The sequence below is a fragment of the Hakea prostrata genome, chromosome 2 (assembly GCF_041222555.1).
Source record: "Hakea prostrata isolate BN-2017 chromosome 2, UWA_Hpros_2, whole genome shotgun sequence".
Lineage (NCBI taxonomy): Eukaryota > Viridiplantae > Streptophyta > Magnoliopsida > Proteales > Proteaceae > Hakea > Hakea prostrata.
Genome location: NC_142601.1, coordinates 71364038 through 71390237, shown reverse-complemented (window position 1 = coordinate 71390237; position 26200 = coordinate 71364038). Strand labels below are relative to the sequence as shown.

At 40.7% G+C, this 26200-nt stretch overlaps 1 protein-coding gene across 1 annotated transcript; it reads right to left on the bottom strand.

Annotated features, from left to right (window-relative positions):
* Nucleotides 1-1838: 1838 nt before the first annotated feature.
* Nucleotides 1839-3257, bottom strand: LOC149026245 (G-type lectin S-receptor-like serine/threonine-protein kinase LECRK3). Its single transcript, XM_089143634.1, has one exon. The coding sequence runs from the start codon at nucleotides 3255-3257 to the stop codon at nucleotides 1839-1841; it is 1419 nt and encodes a 472-aa protein (XP_088999760.1).
* Between the last annotated feature and the right edge of the window lie 22943 nt (nucleotides 3258-26200).

Sequence of the window (26200 nt, the reverse complement as noted above, 5' to 3'; positions counted from 1 at the left end):
TGACTTCGTCATTAAATTCTAATCATCTATCATACTAATATTTAAAATCCAATAATCTATCCAATCAATATTTTAAGCTTAAAGGGTTTTGTGCTTAAATTTAATAAAAACCAATTATTAAGGCGCTGCTGCTTACTTGACTGGAAAGTTAAATGCATCCACATACGTACTGATAAATCTTCCACGGACAAGTTTCCTCCACGACTTTGCAGATGACTCTGGAAGTCTCTCTCAAGTCCGGATCAGTGACCCCACATTTCCTGACCACAAAGATCAGTGGGGCCCACAGTGAAAAATACATTTTGAAAAAAAATTTAAAAAAAAAACTTTTTTTTCATCAGTGGGACCCACTAGTTTTTGTGGTCTGGAAGCTATCAGGGGAGCACTGAGGAGATGATCTGGATTCGTCTCTCTCTGTCTCACTGACATCAGATACAAGAAAAATCTTTAAATTCCACGTGACGGCCCCATACCAGACTAGCGTCCAAAATTTCATGGTAATATTCCATCTTGAACAATATTCTAAAAGAATATAAATTTTCAATTAATATCCTTAGGGCCTGTTTGGTTATATGAATCAAAGATTTCACATGAATCTGAGAATTATAACTGTTTGGTTGTAAAAATCTATAGATTCATGAAATATAGAGATTTACCTTTTTACACTAAAAACGTGAATCTGTAGATTTTTTGGGGTAAGGGGTAAAATCCAGAGATTTCAAAAAAGCTACACATTTGCACATTCACAAAAATCACGTCGATCAAATAGTTTTTTAGGATGAATCCACAAATTTCATTCCACAACCAAACATTTAATTTTATAATTTATGACTCCATAGATTTGAAATCTATAGATATTTTTTATTTATTATAGCAACACAGCCCCACAAAATTATTTATTTGAGAAATTATTATAAAAAAAAAAGAAGTTTTAAAAAAAAAAAAAAAAAAAATTTTTTATTAAAAAAGTGGGGGGGGGGGAGAAATAAAAAAAGAAAAATGTGTAGAGAGGGGGGGGGGGGTTTGTTTACCCCCCCTCAGGGGGGGGGGGGGGGGGGGTGGGGTACCCCCGGGCCGGGGGGCGGGTGCCCCCCGGGGGGGGGTTTTTTTTTGCCCCCCCCCCACCAAAAAAAGGGGGCCCTCCCCCCCCCCGGGGGGTGTTTCCGTTTCCCTTTCATTTAGAGTCCCATTTATTGATTGCATAACTTCATTTCCTTCCGCAGAAAAAGGAGGAGAATTAATCAAGTATTCTGCCCTTCACAGCCGTATTTTCAACTTTTGCAATATCAACAGATCTCAGTTGGGATATATAGTTAACTGGTCTCTTGACTTCCTAGGAGTGATTTTCATGGTGGATGTAAGCGCAGAGCTGAAAGCACAAGGGAGTCGAAATTAAATGAACCAAAAACAATTTCCAGTTATATTTTAGGGAGTTCATTTTCAAGAAAGATGAGGAAAAGTGAAAGTTATCTTGGAAAATTATAGAATTGCAAGCATATATTGTGAATAATTAAATGATATTTTAATCATGACATATTGTATTAAATAATCTAAGGGTATTTTGATCCCTTCAAATTTGAAATTTAAATATACTTAAAAACTGCTAATGGTGTTAGTCTGGTTGGGACTCACACTTAATATTGCACTAATTTATGGTCCACTAAAGGAACCCACATGTAGAAAACTCTTGTTTATATAAATAATAAATGTTGTTCGCAAAGATATGGGATTCATAATTGATGTATATATATATATATATATATATATATATATATATATATATATATTGCATTACTTAACCGGTTACATTCTATAGGCTGTTGGAGGTAGAGTTTGAATCAAATAGTTCTCTCATTGTAATAGTTACATACATTAATTTTTACAGAATCCCTACACACCTGCTGAGAAGGGTAAGCAGATTCCACGGTAACCACTTGAGTTTTACAAGGAGGAGGACTAAGAGTTGCAGTAGAAGAAGAACCAACCTTAATTAGTGCTATTCTATCAACGCTGGGATCACTTTTTCCATTTGAGAGAGGGGTCTTTTTCTTCCAACAGTTTCTACCTTTGATTATAGCAGCTGCGCAGTAACAATCCTGCATGCAATTGTCTCTGCACCAGTCCTCAGATACCGATGGAAAATGTTCGTAATCATTCAAAGGCCAATCCGTATTCGGCATCTCTTCAAAATGAAACTTAGTTTCTTCACCCAACGCACCCTTCTCACAACTCTGTGCAGTAAAATTTTGTCGACATCCATTGAATGTGTTATCAGGATCCGAGAATACGTACCCAGGTGGACATAGACAGGTTGCCCTCTGTTGCTGGTCTAGTTTGCAGTAACTGTTAAACCCACATACTCCACTCCCAACTTCTAATATAATTTGCGTGCAAATGTTCGAAGGAATGTATGACGAGACGGACCATGACAGTGGCCATCTTCCATTAACACTCTTTGGGTAAGTGTATCGCCTGAGAACTCCATCATAATCAAGCCTGACGATGTTGTAGAAGTCACTTACTGAACTTGAACTTGCTAAATCCAGATCGATAACCATTCCATCATTTAGACTTAAATAAATCTCGCCAGACTGATTGAAGACCAACTGTGAACCAGTTCCTACTGTATCACTTTCCAAGTATGCAGCATAAGTATCATCTGTAGGCCAAGATATCAGATAGCACACAAGGTTTCCATCGGCCTGAAAACGAAGCTCAAATCTTCCGGCAGTGTAGTTCTCACCGGTTAGCCTAGACGTGAGCTTGCTGCCTCTTTCCAGTATTTGTGAAGGCAACATGGTGTCAGTTGGATTAGTAAAGCTACTCCATACAATACCTGCAGATCCATTGCTCAGCACAAAGTTTCCATTGTCAAGCATAGCTGCGGAGGTTACCAAACTATTGTCCATGGATGTGGCTCTCCAAATCTCTGTGCTTTCGTTGTCAATAAGGGAAAGCCCTGCATTAGTGAGTTCGATTTTAGACCTTTCAGTCACTGGCTTCCCTTGGTTTGCTGTCCAAACAATTGTATTATCCGGTACATGTTGAAACCAGATAGCAACTACGAAGAGATTGCTTCCTGATTGGGGTCTAAACCCAAAAGCAAATTCCCCGGATAAAGAATCCCAGTAGGGAGATTTATCACCGGGGGACAGAGAAGAGCCCAAGGTAATGTTACTGTAAGCCTGTGCAGAATTGGTAAAACCAGGAATAAGAAAATGCAAGAGCAAGAGAAGTTGTGGGAGTAGAGAAGCCATTATCCTTAGAGGAAGCACTGGGTGACGTTGGTTAGCAAATCAATGTAGCTCGATCTTGCTGAAATTTATTCTTCCATTGCTGGAAATTGGAGAAAATATGTTTACGTCAACACCAAGACTTCCCAAGTCTCCTCAGCATATTCATTCAACCCATGTTGGATAAGTTGTGTCCGTAATAAGATATTAAATATCGAGTTTTTTTTGTAGGCGTTTATTTTAGGTGGGCCTCATAGGCTGATATATGGTGAATTTTGCCTGGTTATGTGAATAACAACGAAATTGCATACAACTATCCAAGTGAAAGAAGATGAGAATGAGGTTTTAACATTTCTCAAAAGGATGAGTGGATGACTATGAGATTACGTTTAGTATTTGTCGCCACATGGTACTCATGTGGCGACAAATACTAAACGTAATCTCATAGTCATCCACTCATCCTTTTGAGAAATGTTAAAACCTCATTCTCATCTTAAATGCCACATGGCACAATTCTATGAGGGAATTACAGGGAATTGTAAGGAGATGAATTACTGAGGATGTGAATCCCATGGCACTGATTGAATCATAGAATTGTCAAAATCGAAAAATAAAATATAATTAAACATGAAAATGACTTGACTAATTTGAAGTGTTATTTTACCATTTTTTTATATTTTATACTAACAATCTATTGCAGGATATATCATTTATATATTTTATATTTTTTTAATTTTTAACTGACGTTTGCTGATTTGCTTCGCCGATTCGCTTGGTTCACCACATAGCGAACTGGTGAGCTCAAGTGAAATTTTGTACTTTGGATATGCGGCATATGCCCCCCCCCCCCCCCCCCAACCCAATTATATGAAATGTTTATATTGTCCTCAGTCACTTAAGTGACCCACTCCATAAGTGTCTGGGAAACTTCACATCGCCCGGCGACCACAGCCCCTCTCTGCCGGTGACCACCCCATTTTCTCCCTCTCTCTCCCTCTCAAGCAGAACTGCTCTGCAAATTTCATATTTGGGCTTGTTTTTGATTCTCATGTTTACCTCTCTTTGTTGTTCTGTTACAGAAATCTGCAAGAGGCTGAAGAATAACAACCTGTGTGGAGCCTTTCGCATGTCATTATCGAAATTCCTCCACTTGCTTTCCTGTGAGTTCAATATCTTGGTAGAAAATAGAATCCCACAGGTGAGACTCTGGTATCGCAGCAGGATTAACAAGAAAACTGAAGTTAGGAAAAGTAAGAAATCGTTGCCCTCATCCAAGAACAAAAAGGTACTGCAAGTGCCTATAAAAGAGGTGATGTTGGAAGGTTTGAAGGTTGATTTCAGTTACTCTATACAAGCGGTGCTCTTCATTCAGGTCTATTCCATTGCTACAGTGTCGGCACTCTATGTGAAGTACCAGAAGGAGAAGATCAGCATGTCATCAGGAGTCTTCATCATTTAAAAGCCCTTTGTTAAATTTTTGGGCGAGGGAGAGAGAAGAAAAAAAAACTGGCTGGGGAGGGGCAGCGGTGGTCGCCCAACGACGTGAGATTTTCAGTGGGAACTTCACTCACGTATGAGTTTGGTCACTTAAGTAATTGAGGGGCAATTTGATCATTCCATATAATTGGAATGTATGAGTCATTTGAAGTTACCTACATTAACCGTCAAAACTAGATAAATAATTTATAATTTAATATTATGAACATGTGAATGTTATGTAATTTAGTGTATTTAAGTGGACAGGAAAGAAATTTGAGGCTGACTTAAGCGAGCACTTGCAAGAAAATTTCTTAAATATAGATTAGTAGTTGGCTCCTAACCTGGACTTTTCGGTGAACTTTCTATGGAAGTGTCAGCTAATACAGCCACCCCCCCCCCCCCCAACCCCACCCTGAGTCTCCATTACTTTCTATGGAATTGTCAGCTAATACAGCCCCCCCCCCCAACCCCACCCCGAGTCTCCATTACTTTCTATGGAATTGTCAGCTAATACAGGCCCCCCCCAACCCCACCCCGAGTCTCCATTACTTTCTATGGAATTGTCAACTAATACAGCCACCCCGAGTCTCCATTACTTTCTAAGGAATTGTCAGCTAATACAGCCCCCCCCTCGAGTCTCCATTACTTTCTATGGAATCGTCAGCTAATACAGCCGCCCCCTCCCCCCGAGTCTCCATTACTTTCTATGGAATTGTCAGCTAATATAGCCGCCCCCCCTGGAATCGTCAGCTAACACAGCCACCCCCCCCCTGAGTCTCCAATACTTTCTATGGAATCGTCAGCTAATACAGCCACCCCGCCCCCCCCTCCCCTCGAGTCTCCATTACTTTCTATGGAATCGTCAGCTAATAACGTTATCAAACGCACCCTTAGTTTTTCTTGTTCTTCTATTTTCTATTTGGCCCCAATATTAGAAAACCTATAGAGGTAAAAATAAATTTTATATATATAAAATTTTATTTTTCATCTAGCAGTTATAATAAAAAATCAACTTTTAAGGAGGAAATAATTAATTCTCAATTAAAAATTAACTTATTATCCTTAAATTTCTATTATTTAATCTCTCTTTTTATTTATTTTCTCATATTTCTTCACACATGACTAAAGGAAAAACTTGGATTCAAAAAGGCTAAATCTTCTCTAAAAGATCACAATGAAGTATTTATTTCTCTCTCTTTTTTCATTTATTTTTTCCCTTTCTGGCTCGATTTTTTTCTTTGACTTTTTCTCTCTTTTCTTTATTTCTTTTTTTAATGTTGAATATGTGTAACTAAAAGTATGAAAGTTTCTTGTTTTTCTTATTAATTATCTATTTTTATCTGTAGTTGATATGAGAGAGCATATATTTTTAACACATCAAATCAAATTCAAAATTTTAAATTCTAACCTAACGAAATATTAACTCTATTCTAGAATTCAAAACATGGGAGAGTTTGTATTATATTTATATTTCTATACTCTTAACACCTACACCGTTAGATAAGATTCTGTATATTTGAATTTTGAAAATTTATTGTAAATCAAATCAAATCAATTATTGAGGATTTTCATGATCTCAAACATTGTAGAGTTTCATTATGAAATTGATGTTAGAAATGTGTTTTGTGACTTTTTACTTGTTCTTGCATTTTTTTTAAGAATTTAATATAGATTTAAAGTATTATTGGTATGGTTTTCTTCCTAAATATTAATACTAAAAATTTTATAATTTTTGTTCACCCCCCCCCCCCCACCATGTTGAATCTTGGGTCCGCCCTTGACCTTGACCCTCCATTTCATTATAAGGATCACAATTTCTATGATTTGGGGTTCAGTTCAAACATATAGGTAGCTAGCTATGCAAACTCTTTCATGATTGGGTTAAGTCAGATTTTCTTCTCTTCGAGAATTATCCCCCTCTATTATACAATTTTGGGTTTTACATCGTCGGCTTTCAAAGGTGGAACTCCCACCTAATTGTATTCTGAAAAGATCAGTATACTATTTTTAAAAGTGATCCTAACTCAGATCTAGTGGGATTGGACTCCCCTTTGGGAACGCTACTCTCACCCCATCCATCATACAATCAAGGGAGTCCCATCTTGTCAGCTTCAGGGGTGGGACTTCCACCTATTTGTGTGGTGGAGTGATAGGTCACTTAATTGCATTAATATTATATCAAATTCTTTGTATTTTAATGAGATTAATTGGTTGTTTTATTTGGATATGGATAGATTATAGCATTTTGATATCAAATCCATAAAAAGAATGGTTAGAACCATATTGACACATTTTTAAATCAAATCAAAGAATCATGCCCAAATTAAGATGGACGATTTGATTATGTCCAAAGCTAGAGATTTGATTTTGTCCAAATCAGAAGGATTTTCGTGAAATGTCTGAATTCAACAAGCAAATATTTCATTCTCTCTTGTGATCAGACATATAAGGAAGAAGCTGAATTGGAAAGTGACTAAATTAGAAACCATTTGCATTAGCAAAGAAAAAGATGGAAACAATCAAATGGACAAGGAGAAATAAAGGGAACAACTGAATTGGGAAGAATTTCATTGCTAAAGCGAACAATAGAAATTACAGAATTGGAAAGAATGTAGAATTGGCAGGAATCCTCTATAAGAAGGAATGCATTTTCAGAGATTGGACATCACAAGTTACAACAAGAGGAAGCCACGGTTATGAGGAAGAACGTCACAATGTTTTCTATTTTCATTTCTTTATTATTCTTTTCCACGTCTAGCTAATTCCATCTTTCGATCAAGATTAATGGAAGTTTGATTTTCGCCAATTGTGAGACTTCGGATTATTAGTTTTCTTTAATTCTCAGGTATTTATGCATTTTTCATGTTTATTATATTATTGTATTAATCCTTAGACAAGAGACCTATTGATTTATGATTAATACAATACTTAGTCAATTAAAATTATTATTTATTATTCTTATATAAGTGACAAATAGCATCATCGAATGGGTAATCAATGCCCTAGAGAGTTAGCTATGAGAATGTATATCCTAGTTTAAATAAACAAGGTTTTTCCGGGTTTATTGACTAGGGATTGGGTCTTTCAATTTTTTATGCGATTAATAGACATAACTCAAAGGAGGGATCCGAAGGTTATGTTTATTAATTAGGAAATAACTCAAATGACGGATCCAAAGGTTATCGATAAAGTAGGGAAAGATTGGTTGTTAGAAGACTGATCCTCAATTACCATATAACCAATATCTACCCGAAATTAAAGTTTTTATTTTTTAAGTCAATGATCAATTGAGAGAATCAATACTGAAGTTAAATCTTGATTGAAAGTTTTTATTATTCTGATTTTCTTGTTAACTACTGCATTCATTTATTTTTATTTAGTTTGTTGATTCAAAACCCCAATTTTTATCAAGGAATAAATTTTCACCAATCTCTATGAATTCGACCCTACTCACTACTAATACAAATTCAGTTGAGAGAATGATTATCTTTGGTGGATTCGACACCCATCAAATTTTGGCGCCATTACCAAGGATTGGTTCTTTTAGATTTATTCCTTTTCTTCTATTTTTTTTTGTTTTTTTTTTTTTTTTTTTTTTTTTTTTTTTTTTTTTTTTTTCTTAATCTCTTGGTTGTTTATTTATGCCTCGATCCACTCGTACAGGTGAACTTCAATTTGATCCTGAGATTGAGAAAACAGTCCCCCGTAGATTGAGGAAGGAAACCAAACAACATTTTCAGGGAGTATCATCTTCATCATCTTCTAGTATTGATTTAATTGGATTATTTGGGCTTGAAGATGAAATCATGGATGCTAATAATATTAATGAGATGACCTTAAAAGATTTAGCCATGCCAGATTTGAACCAACAACCATTATGTATTGAATATCCAAATATTGAGGCTGCTTTTGAATTAAAATCTGGTTTGATTCATTTACTCCCCACTTTCCGTGGTCTTGCAGGTGAAGATCCTCATAAACAACTCAAAGAGTTCCATGTGGTGTGCTCCACAATGAGGCCACATGGTGTAACCGATGAACAAATCACGTTACGACCCTGATACAAGGAAAATTACACCGAACTTTCAGACCGGGTTCATAATCTTTGTTCCGGTCGAACCATGACGGGGACCCACCAAAACCCTAATTTAATGATGATAGAAAGGCACCATATTCCAGTTATTAATCCGGTATGGCCTCCCGAACTTTGCGGTAGACGAAGCTGACTTGTAGAAGGCCTCTATCAGCAAAGCGATGAAGGAATCATGGTGAGAATAGGTAACTAGTTACATCCCCAAATATCTAGGGAAAAACCCTAAGATCGGATGGCCACCGAAGGAGATCGAGAATTCATTCAACGATCGAAGATTAGAGGTAAAATCTATATAAACCAAGGACGTACAACCTATCAGGTATCTAAATCGTTTCCCAATTTCGTATTTATTATTCTTATGCTCTGCAATTAGCCAGAGCCTTGGTGATCAGTCCAGTTACTAACTTAAGCTTCGAAGGTGGCCTCCCGACCCCCACCGTTGGGCCACGTCTAACTCTATTTTGCAAGTCATCTTTACAGATCCGGAGGCTTAACAATTTTTTGGACGTATCATTTGGCGCCGTCTGTGGGAAACGCTTCGAAAAGTCATGGTGACTAGATCAGCAGTGGTAGCAGCGGCTTTGCGAGAAATTAATGCTCGTCCTCAAATAGAAATTCCGGTCATTAGACCTGAAGGAAGCAGACTCCTGGAGGTAGAGGAGGATGGAAGGGAAGAAAATCAAGACCCTCCCAATTCTCTCCAGGCACAAATGGAGCAATTATAAATCCAGTTCTTGGAGATGCAGCAAACACTTTAAACGATGCTATCAAACGATGATCCAAGCACCCATTCAAATAGAGGCAAGAGGACATGCACAAGAGGCAGTCTTGGTTCCACTGTTGATCCAGGTACCAACACTTTCCCATTTGGTAGATAGACTGCAGGGGGAAGGTCAGAATTATGGTCAGAATCATCAAAAAGATCGTCAAGATCGAATCCGAGAAGTAAGAGCTGGCGCACCACCCGGAAGAGATGCGCGGCATGATAGGCCGCAGGCAAGCCGAACGGGAACGACAACGAGGCAGCGAAGGGGAGTCCGCACCCACTCATCAACCTCGAGACGTTCAGGAAGTGGAACTATCCGGACGGAAGATGGACGATCACTACATATTGGCTGAGAACTCACCAACATAATTCAAAGATTGGGGCAACTATCTCGAGGCAGAAAGGCTGATGATATTTATTCAGTCATCTGAAAAACTCATTTCACTGATGCTATCACTCTGTTCGAATTTCCACAAAACTTCAAGCTTCCAACTTTTACGGCTTTTGATGGATTGGGAGACCCCACAGCCCATATTAGTTACTATCAACAAACGATGGCCATGGCTCGAAACTCTGACGAAATCCTTTGCCGAGATTTCGCTTCTTCTCTAACCAGGGCGGCCCAAAAGTGGTTCTCAAACCTTCCTTCGAGAAGAATCAACGGTTTCGAGACCTTGCTCGTAAATTTATTGGAAGTTTCCATAGTGGTATCCAAATCAAGAAAACGGAGGAGACGCTCTTTACTATCAAGTAAGGAAGGAATGAATCAATGCGAGAATACCTAAAGAGATTCAATAAAGTTACTATGGAAATAGGCAACTTGGATTATCAAGTAGCAAAAACGACCCTCTTTACAGGGTTAACCAACCGAAAGATGTTGGAGTATTCACTTCAGGATATGCAGACCCCTATGCTAAATTAGTTCAACAATGCCAAAAACAAGCAGAAGTGGCGGAGATACTTGATGCCCGACAGGGAGATGGTACACGACAAGGAGAATCTAAGGCAACAACCAAAGAAACGAAAGTCCCTGAAAGAGGCCAAAAGCAAAAGCGGCCTGACCGAGATCAAGCTAGAAAGCCACGTTCGGCCTGGAGAAGGCGATCCCCAAACCAAGACGAGTACATGCCATTAAATACTTCTTGGTCGGAGATACTAATGCAGATAAAGAATCAAGATATTTTAAGATGGCCACCCAAGATCGTTACAAAGACAGGAGAAAAGAACATGGAGAAATATTGCCGCTTCCACAAAGACTACGGGCATTACACTAATGACTGTAGGCATCTCAAGGCGGATATTGGAAGGCTAATTAATCAGGGACACCTTACAACCTTTCTAAAAGTTAAGGAAGATGAAAAGAGAACGACCAATGAAAAAAGGGGTCGTTCACCAAGCAGGGAACATCGAGTCAAAGAGCCAAAGTCTAAGAAAGGAAAAGAAGGCGGGACCCAGCAGATCCCCAATTCTTACAATATTCGGGGGACCTGGACCCGAGTCCTTACGAAAGTTGAAAATTGAAATTCGTGGGATCGGGAGAAGCTCAAAAAAGAAAGAAAATGGAAGAAGTACCTATCACTTTCAGTGAAGAGGACGAACGAGGTGTTTGCATGCCTCATGACGATGTGATTGTCATCAAAGTAGAAGTCGGACAAAGAGAGGTGCACAGGGTCCTGGTGGACACAGGATCTTCGGCCGATCTTTTGTCTTATGAAGCTTATGAGAAGCTGAATCTCAAAGAAGGGGTGATGAAACCATCCTCGACGCATCTCTATGGATTTGCTAGTTCATCTGCCATGGCCGAAGGGTCAGTTCAGTTGGATCTCTCAATAGGGAATTTCCCAAAAGAATCTACCATTTAAATCTCTTGGTGCTTCGGGATCTTCCCGCATATAATATGATCTTGGGCAAACCCTCGTTAACAAAGCTGGGTGCTGTGGTGTCGCCAAAACACATGAAGATAAAGTTTCCTACTAATACTGGAATCGGGCAAGTAGTTTCGAATCAGATACTCTCCCGACAGTGTTATGTGGCATACCTTAAGGACAAGGTAGGACCTGAAAAAGCTACGACCTTACCTATTGAGATAAGGGACGATCGGGACGAAGACGCCATGCAGAGGCCCGAACCCGTGGAAACACTGAAACGTATATGCTTACAACCGGGAGATGAAATGAAGTTTACTTATATCGGGTCCGAACAACTTGAAACCTTCAAAGAAGAATTGATGATTTTGCTTCGAAAAAACATGGACGTATTCCCCTGGTCAGCAAGCAATATGCCAAGAATTGATAGAACTGTGGCCAAACACAAGCTATGGATTAATCCCGACTTCAAACCTGTAATCCAAAGGAGACAGAATTTCTCGATTGAGAAGCGCAAAGCTATCAGAGGGGAGGTCGAAAAACTAGAGAAATCTGGTTTTATCAAGCCCATTGAGTGCCTAACATGGTTGGCCAATGTGGTAATGGTAAAAAAGTCCAACGGAAAATGGAGAATGTGTACTGACTACATAGACCTCAATAAAGCCTGCCCGAAGGACTGTTATCCTCTGCCACGGATAGATCTCTTAATTGATGCCACTACCGGGTATGAAACTTTAAGTTTCATGGATGCCTATTCCGAGTATAACCAAATCCTGATGAATAAGGAGGACGAAAGATTCACGGCATTCATGACTGATCAGGAAAGCTATTTCTATAAAGTCACGCCATTCGGTTTGAAAAATGCAGGAGCTACATATCAAAGAGCCGTGAACAAAATTTTTAGCAACCTGATCGGGAAAGATATGGAAGCATATGTAGATGATATGCTGGTAAAAAGTCTCCTAAGAACAGGCCACATTGAGGATCTTCGGGAAGTATTTTCCGTCTTGAGAAAATATCAGATGAGGCTGAACCCAGAAAAGTGTGTCTTTGGAGTATCTTCAGGCAAATTTTTGGGGTTTATGGTTTCCCAAAGAGGAATCGAGGCAAACCCCGCCAAGATACAAGCATAGATCGACAAGGATCCCCCAAAGACCGTCTGAGATATACAATGCTTGACCGGACAAATTGCAGCTCTGACCCGATTCATCTCACAAGCAAGGGAAAGATGTTTACCTTTCTTCAAGGCATTGAAAGACCTGAGGGGAAGTAAAGAGGCTCGTGACAAATGGTAGCATGGTCTGTCGAGTTAGGAGAATTCCAGGTGGATTTCAAGCCCCGAATAGCTACAAAGGCTCAGACCTTAGCTGATTTCATAGTAGAATCCATAATCCCGAGCGAAGGGGAAGACGAACTTACCTTACCCAGTATGTGGCACATTTATGTCAATGGCTCAAGCAACAAATTTGGTTTGGGAGCAGGCGTTTTGTTAAAGAGTCAGGGAGGATTTTTAATCCGATATGCTTTGAGATTTGGGTTCCAGGCAAGTAACAATGAAGCCGAGTATGAAGCTCTCATTACAGGGCTAGCACATAAAATCCTTCGTCTGGGATTATATTGTCATTAATTACATTATCGATATTCATGTTATATGTGTGGTGTGGAATCTTGTGAATGAATGTGTGATATGATGTTGAGTTGATCTCACTGAATTCTGTGGAGCTCATTCCTTTTTATATGTCTTCTTCTAGTATATTATACTGTAGGATATGAGGACTCTTTTCAAGTGGAGGATTTGTTGTCGATATATCTTCTTGAAAGAGCAACTGAAGAAGGTGGAGACTCGCATGGAGCTTCATGCCAGTGTCAAGACTATTATTATGGAATTGGATTCCATTAGAGAATTAATTTAGTTATTTTCCCCTGCGAATAAAACTATCATCTTTTCTTTTCGAAACTCTGATGTTATATCTTTTGATTTGAAGTAATGGATAATTGTAACTGTTGGAATAATTAATAAATTAGATCCCCAAGGGCAAATCTGGAAACTCACAATTAGAGCTATTACAAAATATAGGTTATATATTTGTAACCACCGCATCACTTGAGAGTACATGATAAAAGAGTGTGATTCATTCGTACGAGGCGGCTCCCATCTCTCTCTCCCTATCTCCAAGAAACGCAGGAAGGAGAAACTCATTGGAGGTGTCCTTCCTTTGCTTTAGATCACGCTTCCATCCTTTCCACAAGGCATTTGGGTTGTGGAAATAATTCCCTTTCCTAGTGATTGTGGAATCTCCCCGGTAGATCTTTGGTGGTGGAACGAGAACATGGATCTAGATTTACTTCCGCTGTGTATACTTCAAATTTGGGAAAGCGAATCCATGTAAGGATCTTTCCCCTGTCAATTAATTGAATTGATATACTTGGAGTATTACCAACATTGGCATCAAAGCCATTGGTTCCCACGATTCTTGGTTCCTCCCCATTGTTTATTTTCAATGAATGCATCCAATGAGAGGATCAAAGGCTTATAATAACCCATGGAGAATCCAGGGTTTAATATGAAACCCATGTGAGATTTGATAAAGTTTTTTGAAAACCCTTATTTTTGTTCGGATCCAAATGGGAGATCCTTGAGTATTTCTCTAATGAAGTTTTGCATGAATTAATAATCCATGATAATTATTTTGTTTAAGATTAATTGCTGGATTGTTTTTTCATGTGTTTTTGGATGATTTTTTGGGAGAAAAAACGTGTTTTACCGTTTTTTAATTTTCGTTCAAGAAAAAAATCAGAAAAACGATGTTTTTGGTCACTGTGGACCAGCCCGTCCGTCTATTGGTCTGACAGAACACACATGGACCTGCCCTAGTTGATTTGTCTCTTTTGCGAAAATCCAGACAGATTCCCAGATGGAGAGCCGTCTCAGAATCCGTCTGATTTTTTGTCCAGTTTTGAATGTGTTTCTATTTACTGGACATCAATGGACCGACAATCTGTGTGATGTTTGGGCACTGAGGGCCTAATGGGGCCCAGTGGGAGCTAATGAGGTAGAAGTGTTCTGTGTGAACCACCTCATAGCATTAACATGATTGCATGTTTTATTTTATTAAAACTGTTTTTAATTATGGGTCTATCAATCATGTTTCTTGCACACAATGAAACTAGTATATAAGTCTATGTGGGTTTGCATGAGAATTTGATTGAATGTTTGTTAGCATCTCTTTTGGTTTAAATGCTTATCCTGTAGGTAAACTATGCTAGTATGATTTGCTGTTGCATGAGTTGTGTTTTATGCTAGAATAGTTGAACTCATCCCTATATGTAATGTCTCTAGAATAAATGGCTGCTACAAAGAGCATAGTTACTGACCTTACTAAAAGAGATAAGCTGAATGAGAGGAACTATGACCTCTGGCACCGAAAGGTGCAATATCTCCTGGAAGAGCAGGATATGCTGGAAACCATACACCAGACCATGAACCCACCTGAGGAAGGTATCACTGCACAGCATCGCAGGGACCTTGAGACATACAATGCTTGGAAGAGGAAAGACCGGGTAGCTATGATTACAATCTTGAGCTCCATGAGGGATGACCTGATGCTTCATTTTGAGAAACATAGAACTGCAAAGTCTTTGTGGGAGGCTGTGAAGTTCCAGTACGGAAGGACTTCCACCACAAGCTCGGACTCAACTTTGACAGTTATAAGATGCGCCAGGGTCACACCATGAGGCAGCATATAACCATCATGTCTAACATGATTAGTGAGTTGAGCGCATGTGGGTGCCAAAAGATTGATGAGGAGCAAGTCTCCACAGTCATCAGGTCATTGCCAAAGACTTGGGAGCATATAAAGATCTTCTTGACTCATGCTGATGATGTCAAGACTTTTGATCAAGCTGCCAAGCACCTTGAGCTAGATGAGGATCGGATGTTGGCCGATGCCCCTCAAACTGAAGTATTTGCTGTTGAAGCTACCACTAGTAAGGGTGCAGGCTTCGAGCGCAAGAGAGAGAAAGCTCAACCTCAGCAGTCCAAGCAAAGTAACCAGGGTGGGAACAAAAACAAGAGTGGCCCCAAGAGTTCAAGGGGGACTAGTGCTGGCAAGAAGAAAACAACTTTGATTTGCTTCAAATGCCGAAAGCCTGGTCATTTTGCTCATGATTGTACTGAGCAGGAGGTATGTACTGTGTGTTATACCTCATCTTGTTATGTAACAAGTTCTAATATGCTTGCTGAACTAAATCCTTTGTGGATTGTTGATTCAGATGCGATAGAACACATAACAAGGAAACGCTCGAGCTTCGTGTAATACCGTCATATTCCAAGAGGAAGCGGGAGAATAACGATGGTAAACAGATCAAGTGTGGAGGTTCATGGCATAGGCACATGCAGATTAGTTTTGCAAGGAGGCCGGATGCTGTTATTCCATGATGTGCTGTATACTCCAGACATTTGGTGGAATCTTGTTTCTGTTATTTATCTTTTGAGACATGGTTTTAGTTGTATTTGAAAACAATTCTTTGGTTTTGTATCTAGGTGATACAATTTATGGTTATGGTTTAATAATGGTTTTATTGTATTGGTTACAATTGATAATTTATCTAATCCTAGTAATGCTTTTGTTTGCCAAAATACTTTGTGTATTGATTCTAATTTGTGGCATGCTAAATGTTGATACGGAATCTCACTCGTCCTTCCCTGTCAAGAACCTGCAAGATACGAGCTCGACCTTGGAGGGTCGAGGTACGTCTCCGACGAACAAGTCAGTACCAATAAATCTGATCTCAACTACTCAATAGAGAATTTAAGTAATTGATCACAAGAAGTATGATTACCTGCCCTCTAGTGTTTACCAGAGGTCTTTATATAGTGTATGGTGATAGAGTTATATTCGGAATAACCTGCTATGAGTTGTTGTAGGAGAGTAACTCTTTTAGAAGAGTCCTTTTACCTAACTAACTCTCTTTTCCAGTTGTTTGGTGGTAGGAGTCTACCTACACGAGGCCATCTCATATTGCTATAAAGATGGACTTTTTAGTGTGGTCGGTCCTACCATGAACCACCTGGCCGGATCCTGTTGGGTTGTAATCCTGGTCGGACCGTGCAACCGCTGGTTCAGACCGGGGATATAGAATGACCATTTTAGTCATTAACATAAGCCCCCCAGTCCCTTGTGGTCGAGAACGTTGTGCTCGATTCGAGGGATTATTTTCAATTTAAGGGATGCATGGTCGGACCGATCAACATACTCTTTATCGAAAACTGTAACGTCCCACTCATGAGTAGCCGTCATTTTTGCGCGGAAGCCGAGGCACGTTTTTCAAAAAGTGTGCGTGTTTTGACACGTGTCATGGCTGTCGCGTCGTATTAAATGCTCGCAGGACGATGAAGAGACTGTTGATCTCTTACCGTCCACGTGATGCTTTCATCACCCGTTGGATGGGGATATTTAGAGGTTTTAATCCTCGTCGTTCCTTTGAGGGATTCAGAAGGCCTTTAGATTGGAATCTTTTTCCAATTTATATAGGTGATCGTCTTCCTCATTTCTTCCTCTGCGTTTTTGCAAAATTTTCAAACTGTCAGACGAAGTTCTTCTTCTTGCGTTTGTTTGAGAACGAAGTCTGTTTTCCCCTGTGGTGGTGCTTATACCTTCGTCTCTGCTTCTTTTCTTCAGGAAAGCTTCACACAAGTAAGTCTTCCATATCTCTCTGCTGGTTTTTCTGTTTTTCCTTTTCTGTTTGACAGTACTTGTAATGGCAGTCCTCTGTTCATCTCTTACTTATTTCCTCTTGTTTTTCTGTCTTTTTGTACGTTTTTCTTCCCCCCCTTTTTTATATTCCCATTTTAAAGAGTAATGGTAATATTAAAGAGGGGTTCTGCTACTGTAATACATAGGAGAGACTTAGATGAGGGTCCTTCATCTTCTGCAATTCCCGAACAGTCGTTAGATCTCGAACATAGTCTTGGTGATAGGTCCGAAGAGGTGACTGAGGAATCTCTTGGTCGAGAAAAACTTAGCCGGGATGGTGAGGAGGGAATAGAGTCCCGTCCTGCTGTAGTTGGTAAAAGTGCTCGAGCTCGTTTTAAGGCTGAGCGTCAACGGTGGAAAGATAGTCTAACCCTCGAAGAGTACAAGTTAGAACAAATCAAGGAGTTGACTCCCGACCACATAGACTATGACCCTTATTCGTCTGGTCCCGACTTTATACCCTCCCAAATGACAGAAGAGCGACTAGAGTTTCTTCGAGTAAAATATGAAATTCCTTCAGATCATAGGATTCGTGTTCCTACCAAAGATGAACGTGCCAACTCCCCTTCCCCGGGCGAGTTTGCCCTTTATGAGGACGCTTTGAAAAGCGGTTTCCGTCTTCCCGTACACCCATTGTTCATAGGTGTAATGGTACATTTTAAAATGTGTTCGGGTATGTTTGTGCCGAACAGTTGGCGCAATTTTATTTGCTTTTGGGGTTTTTGCCAAAAGGTAGGTGTCCGCCCATCCCTAGCTTTATTTCTTCATTTCTTCGTGGCGAAGAAGCAGGAGCAGGATGGTTGGTTTTACCTTTCCAAGCGTACCTTTTCCCAATGTGGTTGGGAAGGTAACTTCGTCGGGACGGGGACTCTGCCTTCCAACACGAAAGGTTGGCGTCCCAAGTTCTTTTTTGTTCGGCCGCCCTCAAAACCTTCCTTTCCCATTTTCTGGGTTCGTGGACCAACTACAGGTTCCAATGACATCCCTACCCTTTCTGGAGCCGAGCAAAGTGCCAGGGAGAAGATTCTTCGGCTTCCTACCGAGGATAAGAACATGTTTGCCGTTCATGGTCACTGTCCGGAATACCCCAATGTATTACGTTATTGGGGGTTCCTTCCTGGTATGTATCCTTTTTTGTAGATATTCAATTTATATCTATCTTATTCTGATCGGGAATAACTTTTTTATGTCTTCCCAGTGATGCTTAATCGTGCACAATGTTCTCGGGCAGCTAATGAAGATATGGAGGAGGCGGAAGCACGGATCCCTACCAAGTCTGATCGGGTCCGGTCTGAAAGAAGGAAACAAGTTGTATCTGGCCCAAAAAGATCTGCTGATGTTTCCGAGGAGCTTACTCGGCCGAAGAAGAAAACTCCATCTTCGTTTGTGGCCGGTTCAGCTGGGGATGCCTCTCCTTCTGTCCTTCCCGAAGAGATTCCGAGCACCCAAGCCTCTGGTGCCCCTTCTTCCGGCCCACTCAAGGCGGGATCTTATGTTTTAAATAACAAAGATGATGGGACTGAGGTTACCAAAGCTTGGTTGCCATCAGTTTTGCTTCTGACCGATCAGCAATTCCTTCAGAAGATTGGACCCACCCGAACCCAGGACATAATGACTAGGTATGTGTTTATCGTAGATAAAATTTCCCGCACATTCCTCCTTTATCATTTTATGATTCATTGTTTTCTTTGGGTAGGTTACTTTGTGCCTTGACCCAAGCTTGGGGAGGAAACCTGGAGACTGCTCGGAGAGATGAGTCCACGATCTATAAGCTTAATGACAAAGTCAAGGACTTAAGTGGTCGGATGGAGACGGTAATCGGTGAAAATGCCGTCTTGAAAGATGAGAAGGCAACCTCTGATGCTCGGGCATTGTCTGCCGAGGAGCGTATCTTAGCTCTTGAGCGTGAGGTTGCTAGTTTGCAGAAGTCTTTAGAAGACAAAGATGCTGCTTTTACAAAGGCCGAGCAAGAGAAGGATCAATACATACGGGATTTGACCGATCAACTTGCTCGAGCATGCCCGGTCTCTTTCGAGAATCTCTCAGAGGATTTACGTCGGGAAGTGGTTCAGAGGTGGATCCGTACCAAAGGCTGTATAGGGTTTGTCTCCAAAGTTGTTGCCCCCGGATTTAAATATGGTCGGAAGGATGCTTTTACCAGGCTCGTTGAGAATTATCCAGAGGTCGACCTTGGACTTTTACAGAAGTACGTCGATCCGAGCATCTTTGATGAACTTAAACTTCCTCGACCAGCTTGGGCTGTAGGTAAGAATGCTTTCCCTTTGCCGAAGAAGGTGAGCGTACAGGATTTTCTGGACTCCGACTGGGAACCGGCCCCTGAGGAGGAAGAAGAAGCCGGCCCGTCGACGACCACGGATCCTGTCGAGCCCTCGACGACCACTGATCCGACCATACCTACTGACCTCCCTGCTTCCGATAGTGTAGTGGCCGAGTAACAAATCTTTTTGTTTGTTGTTCACAACTTTTTGTAATAGATAATTTATCATAGGTTATTTTGCCTATGTAAAAAATATTTTTCTTGTCAATGGTATTTCCCCATTTTTTCTTTTTTTGTACCAAGTACGTTTGTTCGGTATGATACCATTCTTGGCATATTCCCCTCCTTTGCACAAAGTTTACTTGGTCGTAGGAATACAATTGTTCGGTATATATGTGCTCATTCTTGTCATGCCCTTGTATCATCCCAAGCCATGCTGTTCGGTATAGTAAGGTATGTTTGGTCATGAATTGAGTAATCGTTCGTCAACAACTGCTCGGTCATAACCCCTACCTCCCGGGCATGTGAACTTGGTATGATCATGAAGTTTTCGTGCCTAAGGAATGTTAGGGCTTTATTGCCTATTGAGTGTAGGTCTTTTTTCTGCCTAAGTAATATCTTAGGTCTTTTATGCCTTAAGATTCATAGGGCCTTCCTAAGAATCTCAGGTCTTTGTTGCCTAGGTCTTTTTTCTGCCTGAGATTTTCAGGTCTTTTTTCTGCCTGAGATTTTCAGGTCTTTTCTGCCTGAGATTTTCAGGTCTTTTCTGCCTGAGATTTTCAGGTCTTTTTTTCTGCTCGAGATTTTCGGTCTTTTCACTTCGAGATTTTCAAGTCTTTTTCTTCGAGATTTTTAGGTTTTTTCCCCCCGAGATTTTCGTGTCTTTTCACTTCGAGATTTTCAGGTTTTTTCTGCCTGAGATTTTCAGGTCTTTTCTGCCTGAGATTTTCAGGTCTTTTTTCTTGAGCGTCATGTTGAAGTTGAGTAATAATTTGTACGAATGTCTTTATTTATATATAAAAACTAATATGACTTCTTGGGATTATAAATTTCCCATGTTGTCAACACACTGGAATAAATAGCAAAACTGAAATAAAACGTTCAAAATTTGTCGTGTTTACGACTTTCTCAGATACTATTGATAGTATTTCCTGAGATTGTTTGAATTCCAAGATCGAGGGATCCTGTCGCTCATTTCTGGATCTTGTAAATGATATGCTCCGGGGGCGACTTGTCGTATGACTATGTATGGTCCTTCCCAATTTGGGGATAACTTTCCTTGATTGGTTGGATCTGAAGCATCTGTTCGGCGAAGTACCAGTTCACCTGGCAAGTATTGTTCATTTCGAACCTTGGCATTATAATATGTCGCTATTCTTCTTTGATATTCTTCAAGGCGGAATTGGGCTTTGTCCCTTACTTCATCAATCAGATCTAGATTGGTTCGCATTCCTTCGATGTTTGCCTCTTCTTCAAATTCTATTTCTCAAAGGGATCCAATTTGGATTTCAACTGGGACTCTGGCCTCTGCTCCATATGCTAGTCGGAATGGAGATTCTCCTGTGGTCGTCCTTGGAGTTGTTCGGTACGACCACAATACACTAGGTAGTTCGTCTACCCATCTCCCTTTCAGCTGGTCGAGCCTCTTCTTGAGCCCATCGAGCACGGTTCTATTAGTAACCTCAACCTGGCCGTTACTTTGGGGATAAGCTACTGAAGAGAATCTATGCTCGATCCCTTGTTCTTTGCAGAATGTTGAGAATGCTGCATTTTCGAATTGTTTTCCATGGTCGGTTACTAATATTTTTGGAACTCCATATCTGTATGATATGTTATGCTTGACAAAACGCTTCATCTGCTCGGTACTGATAGTTGCAAGGGGCTCAGCTTCTACCCACTTTGTAAAGTAGTCTATTGCTACTACCAAGTATTCTCTTCCTCCTGATGCTTTAGGTAATTTCCCTACCAGGTCTATTCCCCATCTTGCAAAAGGTATTGGGGATAGAGTTGATGTTAAAGGGACTGCGGGGATATGGGAGATCTTTGCATGTGCCTGGCACTTGTCACACCTCTTGACGAAGTCTTTGGCATCTTCTTCTAAGGTCGGCCAATAGAATCCTTGGCATATGATTGTATTAGAGAGTGTTCGGGATCCTACGTGAGACCCGCAGGTTCCTTCATGAACTTCTCTTAACACTTTTGTAGCTTCTACTGGTCCCAAACATCTTAGAAGTGGTCGGGTGAAGGATCTTTTGTATAATAGTCCGTCCCTGATCGTGAATCTGGCCGCTCTTTGTCTTATTGCCCGAGCAATTTTTTGGTCTTCTGGAAGCTGGTCGTTGGTAAGATAATGTATGATCGGCTCCATCCAACCCAGGTCGGTTGAAATTTGCATGTGGTCGACCTTGTTTATGCTAGGGCTATCCAGTTCTTCAAGGTAGATCACTGGTGTTTGGACATTCATTCCTTCCGTAGCCAAGCGAGATAATGAATCAGCCTGGTCGTTTTCAACCCTTGGTACTTGAGTTATTTCTAGCTCTTTAAAGTACTGTTTATAGTTGTTGACCAAGTTCAAGTATTTCTCCATCCTTCTTTCTTTGGCTTCATAAACTCCCTTCACCTGATTTACAATCAGCTGTGAATCACTTTTGATCTCCAGATGTTGAATGCTTAAAGCTTTGGCCATCCTGAGTCCTGCTAACATAGCTTCGTATTCAGCCTCATTGTTGGATGCTTTGAACTTGAAACGAAGGGCATATTTTATTTCAAATCCTCCAGGACTCTTCATTAATAGGCCTGCTCCACTTCCTTGTGAGTTGCTCGATCCGTCCACGAACAGAGTCCATCTTTTGATTGATTCTACCCCTTGCTCGTCCTCCTCTTGACTTGTTTCTTGTTTTTCAACAATGAAGTCTGCCAGGGATTGAGCCTTGATACTTGGTCGGGGTTTGAATTCTATTTGATGTTCGCTCAATTCCACGGCCCATGTCACCATTCTTCCGGCCAGGTCTGGTCGGTGAAGAATTTTTTTGAGTGGTAAATTCGTCATCACTGTAATGGGATGAGATTGGAAATATGGACGGAGTTTTCTGGCCGCTATAACCAGTGCCAGGGCTTGTTTGTCCAATTCTGGGTAGCGAGTCTCAGCATCATTCAGGACATGACTAACATAGTAGACAGGTTGTTGTATGTTACCCTCTTCTTGCATGAGAACTGCACTAACCGCTACCGACGAAGCGACTAAATATAGCTGTAGCTCCTTCTTTCTGGTCGGCATAACAAGTAAAGGTGGTCTGGATAGTTTGTCTTTTAGATCTTCAAATGCTCCCTGGCATTCATCATTCCAGATGTTTCCTTTCGACCGCACACTGCTTTTTAAAATTTTGAAAAATGGCGGGCATTTCTCCCCCGATCTAGAAATAAATCTATTCAATCTGCCACCCGACCAGTTAGGCATTGAACTTCTCTGATGGTTTTGGGTGCTTTCATATCCAAAATTGCCCTAATTTTCTCAGGATTGGCTTCGATTCCTCTTTGGGATACCATGAACCCGAGGAATTTGCCCGAAGATACCCCAAAAGCACACTTTTCAGGATTGAGCTTCATCTTGTATTTCCGGAGTACCTTAAATACTTCTGCCAGGTCAGTCAGATGATTTTCTTTTGAGATGCTTTTCACCAGCATGTCGTCCACATACACTTCCATATTCCGACCAATTTGATGTTTGAAAATTTTATTTACCGCTCTTTGGTATGTTGCTCCCGCATTTTTTAGACCGAAAGGCATTACTTTATAGTAATAGCTGTCCCTATCAGTCATGAATGCCGTATGCTTTTCGTCATCAGGATGCATAAGGATCTGATTGTATCCTGAATATGCATCCATGAAACTGAGCATTTCGTGTCCTGCCGTTGCATCTATAAGAAGGTCGATTCTTGGTAGTGGATAGTGGTCCTTTGGGCAGGCTTTGTTGAGATCTGTGTAATCAGTACACATCCGCCATTTCCCGTTTGCTTTTTTGACCATTACCACATTAGCTAGCCATTGCGGGTGATCTGTGCGTTTTATGAAGCCAGATTGTTTTAGCTTTTGCACTTCAGTTCGAATGGCTTCATGTTTTTCAATGGCAAAGTTTCTTCTTTTCTGAACAACCGGAATTGCTTGTGGATCAATACAGAGTTTATGCTCAGCCACCTCCCTGTCGATCCCCGGCATGTCTTCAGCCGACCAAGCGAAGACATCATAATTCTTTTTTAGAAACTCAGTGAGCTCTGATTTGAATTCTGCTTCTTGCTCGGAACCGATCATGGTACCTTGCTCATTTTGGTCGGGCTTGAAGTGGATTCTTTCTAGTTTTTCCACTGGTTCAGCTCTTTGCAAGGTTTCTTCATCGCGGTCGTCTCTAACTTCAATGGTCATGGTCGACTTCATCCTTTTCTTTTTCCGCATGTAGTCGTTGTAACTTTGCCGGCTACTTTTCTGGTCGGCTACACATTCTCCAATTCCCTCAGTGGTCGGGAATTTCATCTTCATGTGTAGCGAGGAGACCACTGCTTCAAGTGCACAGAGGGTTGGTCGTCCTATGATTGCATTGTATGCTGATAAATCTCGTACGACCATAAAATTAGTCTGTATGATTCTATCTCGTGGGTGCTCTCCAATCCGTAGCTCTAATCGGATCGTTCCTTCTACTCGGGTTGATGATCCCGTGAAGCCATAAAGCTGGGTTTCGCATGGGACGAGCATGTTTTCTTTTAGCTTCATTTTTTTGAACGCATCTAAAGATAATATGTCTGCTGACGATCCAGTGTCTACCAGCACTCTATGAATTTCAGTTCCTTCCAGGAGAATTTTGACTACCAAGGCATCATCATGAGGGATTGTGATATCCCGTAGATCCTTGGAAGAGAAAATTATTGGCTCAGTAGATATATTTTTATGGGTTTCTGTATTCCCAATATATCGTACTTTTCTTTTTGCTTGCCGATTTGATTCTTCTGTTGGACCACCAAATACAGTATAGACTGGAGATCTTTTTCTTTGTTTTTCATCCGCCTCAGGTCGGCGTTTGGCCGGACTTCTTCTTTCTTCTCTGTGGCTCGACCTTTCTCTCTTCGGGATAGGGTTGTTCTGTGGTCGGCCATCCTCTTTAGATTGGATATACTTCTTCAAGTGTCCTCGGGAGATTAAGTTTTCTATCTCCGTCTTTAGATTTTTGCAATCGTCCGTCCAATGGCCGTGATCTTTGTGATATTCACAATACTTTCATTTATCACGTTTTCCTGGCGGTGCTCGGATTTTATCCGGCCACTTCATATGTCCTTGATTTTTTATTTGCATCAAGATTTCGGATATTCTTGTATTCAGTGGTGGGAGATTACTAATCTCTTGCTTTTTTGGGGATTCTGGTCGAGCTTTCTTGGTCGAGCTTATCCCTAACATCCTGGTCGGCTGAACCCTTTCTCGACTGCTTCTTCTTTCGGCCCTTGGTTCTCTTTTTCGAGATTCTATGGTTTCCGAAATCTCTGCTTGTTTGTGACATCTTTCGCTCAGTTCTACATATGTTTTTGGCATATCTTGGAGCAGTCGCTCTAGCAATCCTTCATGAGTAATTCCTTGGTATAACTCATGAAATGCAATTTTCTCGTCCATGCTTTCAATTTGCATGGTAAGATTATTGAATCTTTGAAGGAAACTTCGGATAGATTCCGTTCTACCTTGTTTTATAGCAAACAAAGTATCTTCTCTTTTTTTCAACCCGACTCCTCCTTGGAAGCGCTGCACAAACACTCGTCCTAGTTGATCGAAACTCATAATCGAACCGCTTGGCAGTGCCAGGAACCAGTCCAACGCGGAACCAGTTAAAGAGGCTGCAAAACTTTGGCACATGGCTGCCTCATTATGCTTATAAATCGACATGGTCGATCTGTAGCGAGTGATGTGATGTTTTGGACATTGCGATCCATCAAACAGTATGAAAGTTGGGCACTTGAAACTCTTTGGTATTTCCGCCTCAGAGATAGCTTGGATGAATGGATCCTCTTTTAGAAAAGCATATAGCTCTTCTTTCTTTGGATCGTTTAACTTGTTTACCTTCTCGTCTAACTCTTTGATTTGTTTGCTCAAACGATCTTCCCTCTTGTTCGGTCCGGACTCAACCCTCTTGTTTTTTGGTTCTTTGAGAGGATCGTTGCTACTTCCACGATCATGATCTTCATTGAACAGAGGATCTTTATTTGGAATTTCTTTCTCAGATGCCCGGGATTTTTCGCCCACCTTCTCTTTTGACTTCTGTCCGTCTTCTAGAGATGGTCGAGGCGTTCGATCAGGAAGGACCGAGTGGTTATTCTTGCTTCCCTCCAATATTTTTTGAGTATTTTTAGGATCTGCATTAGGGGCAATTATATGACCCACGGCCATCCTGAGTAGTTCATTCATGGAGGATAATTCCTCCCGAAGCTTTATTTGTTCCTTCTGGAGTGTCTCAACTTGATTTGCTAATGCTCCATGATTCGGGTGCTCGGGGTTTTTCTTCCCTTGATCGGTATTTATCTCCACCTGGTCGGAATTAATTTCCACCTGGTTGGGAATTACCGATTTTTCAGGTTGAGGAATTCCCTTCGAAGCATCATCCTCCACCTCCTTCTGATTTACAGCCTTCACTTTCGATCGCACCATGACTTTTTGATGCAATTCCCACAGACGGCGCCAATTGTTGATACGGAATCTC